Here is a 13094-nt window from a genome sequence, read left to right as displayed (position 1 = left end):
AAGCCATCACCCGAAATTGCATAGTGTGATGTTGCGAAACGCGAAACATCTGTTTTAACCGATTCACAGTTACCCTTCGTGGTAACTCGTCTTTACACGGCCGCTCACATGCGAGGAAACTCACTCGTTGTGACTCCAACTTCGTCTTGTTCGGTTAAAAGTTAAAAATAGATTCTCCACATTGATATACTGCGCAAAATAATTATCATCTCATTGCCTTTGCTGCTAATGCTTTAAACCCGATTTTGTTATGGATCTCTCTGTTTTCCGGTTTTGGGGATGTTTAGTGTGCATAATCATTCGTGTATGCTGAGGCGATTATATATCCTCATGACCTTATGCATATTAAAATATTGTTTACAAATTCAGACATCAAACTATACGAGCATGGTTAATTGCAAATAATTTTGTATACATTTACTTGATTCCCTTTACGAACTTTTATTAGAGATATTGAACAAAACGCTATAAAAGATTGAAACACACAATTCATATACCTATTTAATATTTCATAAAATGACAACACATTATTTATTGATTTCTGAAGCCTGTACACAAATATTCAAAAATCCATTTCATAATTGCCATGAACCATTCACTATTGAAGAAATAATACAAAGAATTCATTTTTGTATAAGCAGAAATGATACAATCAATAACAACGAACACCCAAAATTGAGTAGAGTATACTTAATGCTAACTGTCAAACAATTACATGTACATACTGAGATGGAAAGAAATCAGCTGTTCGTACGGGGCTATCTTCTTATTCTATCACATTATTCTATTTTTTTATATTAACTTGATTTAACTGTTTTAAAAGGCACCATTAAACGCATTAAGACTATAACTGATTACGAAATCTGCGTGCAATGGCCACACAGAAATGTCAAGCACCGAGTAGTTTAGATGTAAAGATCGTACACTCGAGTTTTCAGGTAATTCCATTTTCTTCAAAATATAACCTAGAGACTTTGATTTTGCGTTAGCCCTTCCTTTTAAGTCGGATTTAAATATACGGTACTTTAAATAAAAAAAAAACATTCTTGGATAAAGTTTCGCGAGACAATAGGTAAGGCATTTTTGTATGTAATTTGCTTAAAGAGATTATTTATTTTTTCAATCATCAAATTAAAAACGTTCACACACTTTTAACCAAATCTCAGGCCGAGGTTATCGCATACTTAATGTGTTTGTAATAACTGCTGCATATTTATATTTGTATGTCGAATAATATTGACCCTACGTTTTATACATCTTCGTTGACATGTAATCGTAGACAAGAAGTACACAACGCTAAGAAAGAAATCGAATAATAATCAAGCCAATAACACACCAGGTGATTTAAGTATTCTTCATATTTTGCACTGTTGAAAAATAAATGTATACGATTTAAAAATATGTCTCAGTAACTACATTACAGTATATTTATGGTTGTAATGTAAATGTTACTTGTTGATAATCTGAAGACATGTTGTGGGAGTCGAACAACAGGCTCAATCCGACCACAAACAAAAAAAGCTTTTTTATTTTTCATTATGGCTAGCTCAATACTCTTGTAAGATGAATCTTGTGATTGAATAGTATACTCTTGTAAGATGAATCTTGTGATTGAATAGTATACTCTTGTAAGATGAATCTTGTGATTGAATAGTATACTCTTGTAAAATGAATCTTGTGATTGAATAGTATTGTTTAATGTATTGTTGTTAAATCTCCACGCAACAAATCCGATCGAAAAATAGTTGTTTGTTGACCGATCAATAACGATACAACAAAAAGTAGATTGATGCTCAAACGATTTGATAAATTATCATGCAGTTGATATCAAATATGCGTTCTAAACTATGCAATGAGCAAGGCCGCAATTTGTTCATGTAGTTTGTAAGATTAATTAAGCGCATCGGGTGTGATGAATTAAGTATGATCTGAGTATTTAACTACGCTTATTATATTATATCACTCAATTTAACGTATACTATATACAATCACCAGTCCATATTAAGCACATTTAGGAAATAGCAACCCAAAGCAGAAATACATGTAATTATTGAATATATTATGTGCATCCTAATACGAACAATGCCTTATATACTTCAAAACAAACATACAGTTGACAATCTGAACTGGAAAGACAAATATTCAATTAAAGAGTTTTTAAAATAATGGATTATTATGTACAATTACTATTTTTAATTAAAAATGTCGAGCTATAAGAAATGCAACATCTGGTCCGTATTTGGCAGTACTATCACGTTTGATTTTGCTTCTTTGTCTCCCTCTATATCCTTTCTATGTTTCAAGTGCTACGTTCGAGAAATTGTGATACGCTGTGTTTAACGCAATCGCGCTGTGCTTAGTTCAATATTATGTAGATTGAAATGCACCTTGTGAACATTCAAAATCTTTCAAAATTTATTATTGTAGTATCAGTCAGCGGCCACAACGACCAACGATGTATTGCGGCTCATCATCCGGTTCCGGAGGACCCACACCGTTACATCGAATTGGTTCTGTCCTGCAGTTCAAATGTAGTTAAGCTTATATTATGGAATATATTCATCACCAGCATCATTAGCATCATCATCATCATCATCATCATCATCATCATCATCATCATCATCATCATCATCATCATCATCATCATCATCATCATCATCATCATCATCATCATCATCATCATCATCATCATCATGTCAAGAAGTAGCAGAAGCATAATAATCATCAGCAACAGACGCAAAATCTTCATCATCATCATCATCATCATCATCATCATCATCATCATCATCATCATCATCATCATCATCATCATCATCATCATCATCATCTTCATCATCTTCATCATCATCATCGTCATCATCATCATCATCATCACCATCAAAAGAAGATGCAGCAGCAGAGTTAGCCACATACCAATCAACATAAGCAATCACATTATAATTAGCAATAACAAAAACAGTTATGTTTGAGCTTCAATAACGTACCCGTGTACCAAATAGCATGAATATATTATTTACAAGATACTATCAATTTAATGAATGATTTCAAATTATCTGAAAGAATTATATGAATGCAGGACACTATACGTTAAACAAGATTATTAATTGCATGATAGAGATGATTTTTTAACGAGTTTATGCCAATTAAATACGCATTCTCACGGCCGTTAATCACGCGCGCCACCTCTTGTTTGAGATGCATATATAAATGAGCCAATGCTACTTCCGAGGTGGCGCTCAGGCCCGGATGTTTTGAAATGTAACGGATAATTTTACAGGGTGATTAGGTTTTAAATGTTTTTTCAACATATTTAGCATTATTTTAAAAATCTGCCAATGTAGTGCGATTCAGCAAATATAAATTCATCCAAAAATGTACAGAAACATACAATCACAACCCATTTGGTTATGTGAGGACCTTTATAAGTTGTTGCATGGTAGAATTCGTGAAAGCAAATCGATGACTTTTGCCATCGTGACGAGCAAAATCACAGCCATTTAAATGCCCATTACATAAAACGATTGCTTTGAACCTGTACAAGTTGATGCATACACAAAAACATCGGCTTCTAGCCGATCTAATAGATACATTTGCATTTTTCAAAAAGAGATGGGAACAATGCCAAGGAGGTGGCGCGCAGATTAGGAGGTGGCGCCAATGCACATTTTTAGCTATCTTAAAGTGATATATTTTATGATATGGCTTCTATTATGTCTACAAGACTTGCATTATTTTTTGTAAGTTGACTACTTCATCATATTTGAGTCGCGTGCCTTTTTAATAAGAAAAAGTAATTTTCTAATAATGTCTTGATGGTTTTAAACGTTCTTCTTTGTATGATAAGAACATTTAACATGTATTATACAAAAAAGTTAACGGAAAAAGACCGAGCTATCTTATTTTTTGTTGGAGTTGATCGTCGGAAAAACAACATATATGAGCTTTATTAACGTTCGTTGCCCTTGGTCTTTCAGAGTTTCAGTAAATTAAGCATTTGGATTAAGATACACAAATCATCGTTTCAAGAAGTATTATCTTATATCTATTTCGTGAATTGCCATACTATATACAGATATTGCGGTCGATGAATTATTTTGATTATGCTGAACATTAAGTTATTGGTTTTATCGAGTATTACAAATTTTGGTATAAATCGTACAATATGTTTTATTCATGTTGGTGACTTCTTAATTGAGATGATCACTTATACAATTATTAAAACATACTACATCTTATTTATAATAGAATGTGTTTACGTTCTGTAAAGATTTTGGCCTTCTGTGTACGTTGAAAAATATATTAAATATAACAAATAAATAAGTAAATTGATACATCCTGCATTGGCGCCACCTCCTATCATTAGCGCCACCTCTTAAGCATTGGCTCCATCTCTTTAGGAAAAATGCAACATTATCTGCTACGACGGAAAGAAGCCAATATTTGTGTGCATGCAGCATCTAATGTATGTTGTACGCAATCGTTTGATGCCGTTAGCGATTTAATTGGGTAAACATTTTCTCATCACACAGGAAAAACTCATCGAAATTCTTTTTAAAACTCCACAATGCCACTACATATTAAGGTTCTCACGTTTTTTAATGGGTTGGGAGTGTATGTTTCTGTACATTTTTGGATGAATAAATCTTCGCTGAATCGCACTACATTGCCAGATTTTTAAAAATAATGCGAAATATGTTGACACACATATAAAACCTAATCACCCTGTATAATTAACCATGAAATGCCAAAACATCCGGGCCTGAGCGCCACCTCGGAAGTTGCATTGGCTCATTTATTAATGCATATCAAAAAGAGGTGGCGCGCGTGATTAACGACCGTGAGTCTGAGATGTGACTTGTTCACTTTTTTTTAAACCGTCACACAAAAAGAAAGGAACATCGAACCTTAAGATGCATACTCGGGAGAAGCATTCCTGTTATCATCCACTAGTGTTGTACTTACAAAACTGACACATTGCTTATACAGTTAAGCACAATACATACGACATTATATTAACATAAAATCATAACAGCAGGCACTGGCGATAGATGTTCAATTCAAAATATGAAGTATGTACATTGATTGAGGCGTATGCCGAATCATAGAAATGAGCCAATATTTAATAAATGTCACATACTACCCGTAAGAAAGTAAAAGGTCGCAAGTCCACTTACACCAGCTGCGTCTCGTTTGTAGATCCGTCTGAAATCGATAACTAGTATTACCAGTAAACACTCGATCAAATATACACAAAGAGAAATTTCAACAGTTCGTGCAGGACATAAAATCATTATAGCATGTGTCATTTATTTCAGCAATACAGACGGCTTGATTTCTTTACATATGCAAATAAGAACAAAATGCCGGGTTATTTTGCAGCAAAGTATGGACGCAGACTAATAGTTTCAAAATAATCCACTTAATGTCCACATATTTTCCCGCCTAAAATACACGTGCTTAAACGCACGATGTAACAATAGATAAACCTTTGAATAATTATGCTGATTGCGTAGATCTCACGAACGCGCAGATGTTGACATATTTTGCGGAAAACGGCGGTCATTCGATAAATATAGATTGTGTAAGTATTTGACATATCGTGCAAACATGAAAGCTTTGGTTCACAAAAGACAATGAATTTAGCCGATGAGATTTAATCGTACCATTTCTAGATATCATCTCTTCGACGAGCTGTAGATCAATTTGACTGTAAATCTCCAATTGTGCAGCTGAAGAATAAAGAGCAATGGCCTCGCCTTGAACATCCAACCGATCTAAGGGCACGAAAGGAAGTTTCACGGTAGTGTCGTCGTTGTAAGAGGTTGTTGGAACAACAGACTGACATCCGACGTCTTTTCAAAAGAATGCAAATATGTGTAGTGATTATATATTTTACACTAAGAAACATATTTAATGTGAGTATATATTATAAAAATGGTCGGGCAATTTATATGATCTAAGAATACAGAGCGATACAGTATTTAATGCACCATTTCATTTGTTTCCTTTACGAATGATTCACATTTTGATATATGTTATACATTCAAGTGATCCTGATTGTTGATCAAATAAGTAATTACATACCTATTGTTTCCGTTTGTGTTAAATGTCGGTGCACATATTCGGCAAGAACGAATATAATTACTAAAATGAGGGTTCCACTTAACCCTGCTAATAATCCAATAACTGTCATGTTGGTCATTGGTTTTGTGGGAAGAGATGCTTGAAAGAAAACAAATATAGATCGCTTAAATGCATATGGCGTATCGATTTGTTCTCTTTTACGATAGTAAATGTGTTTTTTTAATGGATTATAAGCATACGTTTTAACGTCACACCTAGTTTTTGATTGAGATCAATAAGAACTAAATTTCCAAACACAAAAATTACTTGCGCATTTGTCTGACTTATATACATCCAGAAAAGTGCATCTTTAAATGTGTTCGTTCCGATACTTGTAATGCCCAGTCTGCTTCTACAATCATCAACTATGTTTATTTTGTATTGCATCTTGATATTGAACAAATATGTATAATGAACTAAAATCATCACTTACATAGACGCTTCAAAAAGTAAACTTCCGTATGAGGCTTTCCTATTCCGTTTCCCACTTGCAAAATGTACATCCCATAATCTGACTCCGTTATATTGACTACCGTTAGGTTGCTAAAATCTCTATAAGTCTCTATATAAGAACGGGAACTGTTGGTTATTTCAGTACAATTGGTGTCACTGCATTTATGCCAAACATATTCAGCACTTGTCGGAAGTGGATTTGCCAATGCTGAAAACGAAAATGTCACTTCTCCACCAAGATAAATATTTGCTTCGTTTCCATAGTTTGAAAAGTCAGTAACAGGAATTTTTCTGCTCACTGGAACTGAAAAGGTAAAACAGTTTCAATAATCTATAACACGAACTGAATATTAATATTGATCTGTTTATGATTCGAATTCATCCAAGACTCATATTATTTTTTAAAGGAACAGTTGTAATGTTCAACGTTAAAAAATATACATAGGTATGACTGAAGTATAATTCAATTTTATGCATAGTAAATTCGTTTTTTTTCCAAACTTTATACTTACGAACCGTAAGTGCATTTTATGGAGGTACTTTGACGACCACATTATTTAATATGTTTTTTTGCACAAATAATTTTTTTTAAACTGATAATGCACATTAGCGTTATCGCTAGCACATGTTTACAATATACATACACAATACATTCAAAAACATCTCCTGTCCTACATATCCAGTCGTATTTAATGCCACACACACCATTAAAGAGCATACGTTTCTTATGAGTATTTGGACATGCAAATCACAGCATTAAAATTAATAATAATAAATATATATTACAACTTAAGATTACCGATCAAACTTTTTCAAAATCGTTTTAAATTGGGGACAACACATTACAAATGTATGTCAACACAAATATTACATAAAACGTGCAGGATAAACCGCTGAAAATCGACTCCCGTGAAGTTGGTATGTCCGTTGTCGTATGTGTTTGTCGCAATGCAAGAGTAGTTACCAGCATCTGTTCTGGCTACTCTCGGATACAGTAATGTTTTGTTTGAATATATAATGCCTTCTTTTTTCCAATGTACTGCCGTCTCGGGTGGATTACCGGGTTCATATTTGCATGTTATGTTGAGACCTTCTCCTTCCTTGATGTACACATTGTCAGTGCGAATTACAGATGGAGGGTCTGGACATGTAAGTACATATCGTTTTATACATTTTTGCAACCTTTAAATAGCTATGCACATCGGGATGTTTAGTCATGTGTCGGTTATTAAGATAAAGTTAAATATTTCTTAAAAGAAACATTAAAATTAACAGTAATGTGTCAGTTTTTTTTTATTTGTTTGCTTTCTATCGATTCTTTTGATGCACCGTTTCTTGATTAAAAGCACTTAAGCGATACTTACATAATATATTCAAATAAAGGCTTTGTTCACTTTGCCCATGTTCGTTGGAAGCAACACAGGTATATTTGCCTGTCTTTTGGCGGCTAATGTTGGTAAACGTTTTGTTTAGTTGACTTCTTATGCTTATCTCTGACTGAACAATAGATGCTCCAAACGCTAATGTATCCCTCTTAAGACTTATTTCCGGTATAGGAAAACCTTCAGAAATACAGGTCAGCATCGCAGTGTTGTTTTCCTTTAATGTGACATGGGACACTCCTTGAAATGCATCTACTTGAAATGTTGTTATTTTAGCAGGTTCTGAAATAAATTTAGTAGTTCATGTGCATAGTGTGCCTTTCCTTTTTGTTTTACTGGTATTGTGAAATGACTTGAAGCAAAATATTTTATTAACGTATTTAAATCATATTACAGTCAGTATGTAATTATGTGTATAAACAGAATACCATATAAAACAAATACGACAACATACTGTATAAATATCATGTTATAAGCATTAATTACCATATGTTTTAAGAGATGTGATGTTGCTGAAAATCCTGTCCCCGTTTATGTATATTGCACACTTCCATTGTACAATAAGTTGCTCTTCCAGTGTATTATTTATAATACAACTAACCGCCGAATATTTGAAACAGACGCACGCTACAATTAAGGATGATTGTATATGGCATTCATTTTCAGGATCTGTAACTTGTAAAACATTATCAACTCGACTATGCTCCCCACCGGCAGACGGATACGCCAATGTTTGTGTTTGACGATAAAAGATTACGTTTGTCGCAAGACCTGTCCATTGACATGTTATGTTGAATTTGTTATGGGCCACAATATAACTTGATATCCGTATGGTCCCTTTTGCTGAAAATGCCATATAGAATTTGTTTATTTTTATTTCCAGATAATCTAGTTAATTAAACATATAAAATACCTCATAAAACGCATACATATTAGTACAATAAAATGAATTGTTCCTTTCAAATAATGAACCAAAATTAAAATAAATTAAAACGAAAAGTAATTTACATACATTAGTGGTTCTGCTTAAAGGCTTTATTTTAGATATTTATAATATGTACATGTTAGTTTGTTAACATTACAATAACACAGTTATCGTTTTGTGCACGCTGCTATTCGAAAAACGATTCTTTATTGGCTCAAGTTAATGTGGTTATAAATTTCGAAAACCGAAATTAATATATTGGGGTTTCAATATATTATTAAAACACTGTTGTAGAAAATAATCTACGTGTGTCGTGTTTGACTACGTAAAACTCTAGATAAAGGATTTGTAGGAAGTCGTTATTGCAAGAGGAGTAAAATGTCTTCTCGATTGTATGCAAAGGATTTCATCGCCAAACATGCGTATTATCTTCATGTTTTAAATAGTAGTTATATATATATTTATTTTGGAGATAGAATATATACACACACTGTATTAAAACAACATGAACATAAAACCATATGAAAGTAAAAAACAATCATTATTAAAAAGTACGTGCATAGAATGCACTGTGGCATGCACACCAACGCCAAGGATTACACAACACAGAGCAATGTCCCTTATTTCCATTGTGGTCCTTGTTGTTGGTGGCACGACATAGAGAGGCACAAGTTATAAATAAATAATAAATACCATGTTAATAATAATAAATACATGAACTATAATAGAGATTCAAATCAATGAACACAGCATTAATATCACATTGTAGCTTTGTAGACATGTACTATCACAGTATAATTGAGTATCATCTTAAAGCAGAAAACATTAAATGTATTAATCATGATCATTATATCACAGATAAAGGTTACTACAACAAACAACAATTAAAAAGTCACATTTAGTATGCATGTATTATTAATCCGAACTGATAAGACATTGGGTAAAGGAAAATGTAAAAATTTAACAGCAAAGCAAGGTAACTTAAGATAGATTAAACTACTCTATTTAAAAGATGTTGTTTTATAGCAGATTTAAAACTAGACGATACTGTCATCTGGGTTATAAAAGATGTTGGTTTATTCCACAATGTGCAACCCAAGTAACTGAAGGACTTCTTCCCATTTCCTTTAACCTTTGGTACACAGAAAGAACCTTTATTACTTAATCTGGTATGATAGGAATGGACAGAATTCTGGGGAGGTTAATTTGTTTATTTTTGTTTTAAAGAAACTAATTGACTGAGTATGCTTGCGATCGCTCAGATATTTTTTTTGTTCAACGTACTATTAACAGTTAAATCTTACTTGATATTAACACAGAAAGAATGATCCAAGAATATGTTAGACGATTATCCATGTTGTATCTCACAAAATTTTCTAGTGGATCTTATTTCACACACACTGTGAATACCAATTGTGAAAGATGCCTTTTACGTCGAAAATACTTCGAAATACTTACGCACTTAACTATTTCCGTAAACAGTTCATAATTTGTATTAGGATTCATTAGATCACGCGAGACACATAGTAGTGTAGTATAAATGTCATATTTGAATGTACGGTAGTTTTTTGCATGGTAACACTTGGGCATTGAGGACAGGCAGAAGGTACATGAACAGTATTATAATTTCTTTTCGAAACTTTTGAACATAAAGCAAAAATCTCAATAACTTAAAAATGCTATGACTCATGCTTTCACAACGTTAAGGAAGTCGTAAAACTCGCATTTCCTTTCTTTGTTCGACTAATACGTACATAAGAGTAGGGCATACGATCAGCGTCGTTGTTCGGTCAACAATAAGCTTATACATCAAATGTAAAATTATGCATTTGCATATAAGTTTATCGCGCACAAATCATTTATAACAGATAGCGATGGTACGTCCGTTGATGAGACCATAAATAGGTGCAGATTAAACTAAATATGTTGATATCGACTTGGTGTTAGGCCAACTGTGACAATGATCTGTAAAAAAAACTAAATTTGCAACACGTATATTGTATATTATTTGTAAAAATGTTCAATAAATTTTTAGCAAAATATTTTTGGATTTTCAAATAAATATATGTCCACAAAAAAATAATATAGAATCACTTGAAAAATTAGTATTGAATGATTATACAACTCAATTAGAATATATTAAATCATGATACAACAAACATGATGTTATGCACACCTGCATTCGAATTAGTAATAAACATGGTAGTCCCTCTTGAACATGTTTATCGAATGTAATTATTGTTTGTGTTACATGTACTTCTTCCTGATCCGAATGAGAAGTATGAATCAGCTGTTGTAATGAAGATAAACATTCGTTTCACTCATTTACTCGTTAAAGCATCATCATCATAATCTTCATCATCATCATAATCATCATCAACAGCAGCAGCAGAATCATCATATCATCGTCAGCTGCAGCGGCATCATAAGCATCACGATAAGCATTATCATCACCATTGTCATCTTTTTTATCAACATTATCAAATCAAAAGCATAATCCTTATAATCATCATCATTGTCATTATCGTAATCAAAATCATAGTCATAATAGTCATATTCGTAATCTTATGCATTACAAAAGTAGTCAAAGTATTTTCTATTTATGTATAGTAATTAATAAACATCATGATATTATAATCTTTGTGATTTATCACATGTTAAAGTAACAAGTCGAAATCAATAACGGCAGTGTTTTATTATTAGATTATAGTCTTGAGCCATATATAACATACATCTATAAATAGTGGTTTATTAGTTGTTCGCTTGCGAACAACTAAGGTTCGGACTACGCGTTGCAAGTTGGTCTGCTCTTAACTACGGTAACAACGATAACCACCGCGTCTGCATAATCTGAGGCTATTAATAGATGACGGAAAATTAACACTTTTGCTGATAGACAAGTATATTGGGATGTTTCATAACCTCGTTCATAGTGCATGCTTTTACAGCGGGGTTAAATTTGATATTTCTGGGAAACGTCCCTTTGTTCTCAACAGATAGCGGCGATCTTTTTTATTTACGGGTGCTAACACCGCATTAGTAGAATGTTAAGCTGGTTTATACTCACATTTCTCAATTTATAAAACGTTGATCGTGAATTCACCAATTACTACAGGTATTCTATAGACAACCACAAAAATCCTTTATAATTGCTTAAATCGAATATAAAAAACAACTAAATATAACAAGAGATATCTTTTAAAAAGGTAGTCGGCGTAAATGCTGACTTTGAAATAAAGGTTGCAATTTACCTTTCAAAATAATTAAATTGAAAACAAAAGTTAAACTATTGTGTTTTTTTACTTGTTATCATTGTCAAACCACACATTAGTGTAAGTAGATAAAAATTATACTAAGGAAGTGCACATCATATGTGTCCCAAATGCGGCACTATAATGCCTTATACTAAGTATATTTCTTCACCATCGAAATATATCGTATGTAAAGATTTCATTTACACTCAGTTTTCTTTCGACACATTTAAATCACACTTTCATAGCCGCGTCATGCGAAAATGGGTCTTAAGCGTTTCGGCCAGCGTATCTTAAGCCCAACATGTGCATTTCCGCAGTCTGGTCTAAGGCGATACTGTCCGCTATAAAATCCCTCAATGTGTTATGGTCTCATTATGTATCTCCTAACCAGACTGAGAGTTGCGTGCTGAGTGGACTATATATATGATGGGCGCATATGGAATAAGACCCATTTTCGCACGACGAGTGTCATTAAAAATCGCATTGCGAAATGTAAATGTCACATTTTAGCACAATGCTTTTCGATACAAAATTGAATTCAAAATAGCAAACTTTCTCTTTATAAATTTGAATGGTGTGTGTTCATTTCAGCCTTGTGATTCATTTTGAAAAAATGAGTTGCGTCTTAAAGTCGGCCGAGTTGATGTTGGTTAATTTTTGTTATGTGTCGCAAAAAAGTGATTATGAGTCAAAATGTGATTGTATTTATGTCAGATATGCAAACAATTTGGTCAAAATCGGTCAGGAAATGCCCAAAATCAGTTCAAAGATAGGGCTTTTCAATTTCTGTTCATGGACAGAAATGATCTCATGGACAGAAATGTTCTAAATTTAAACACGCGCGGTCACATGTAAAACCACGTGATTCACTCGAGACATGGACTCGTCTGAAGAATGAAAATAAATGCACAGACTCGGAGCACAGGTAATGGGCACGTGGCTCTTAAACACTTTCAA

At 33.1% G+C, this 13094-nt stretch overlaps 1 protein-coding gene across 1 annotated transcript; it reads right to left on the bottom strand.

Moving 5' to 3' along the window:
* Positions 1 to 1195: 1195 nt before the first annotated feature.
* Positions 1196 to 10310, bottom strand: LOC127867264 (roundabout homolog 1-like). Its single transcript, XM_052408290.1, has 9 exons — positions 10188 to 10310; positions 8445 to 8801; positions 7941 to 8240; positions 7448 to 7717; positions 6557 to 6880; positions 6085 to 6222; positions 5664 to 5852; positions 5175 to 5202; positions 1196 to 2518 (listed from the first exon to the last, which is right to left on the bottom strand). The coding sequence occupies exons 1-9, from the start codon at positions 10237 to 10239 to the stop codon at positions 2434 to 2436; spliced, it is 1743 nt and encodes a 580-aa protein (XP_052264250.1). The 5' UTR covers positions 10240 to 10310; the 3' UTR covers positions 1196 to 2433.
* Between the last annotated feature and the right edge of the window lie 2784 nt (positions 10311 to 13094).

This window comes from Dreissena polymorpha, chromosome 2 (genome assembly GCF_020536995.1).
Source record: "Dreissena polymorpha isolate Duluth1 chromosome 2, UMN_Dpol_1.0, whole genome shotgun sequence".
Taxonomy (NCBI): Eukaryota; Metazoa; Mollusca; class Bivalvia; order Myida; family Dreissenidae; genus Dreissena; species Dreissena polymorpha.
Note: the sequence above shows the minus strand (reverse complement) of the source record. Positions and strands in the feature narration are given on the sequence as shown.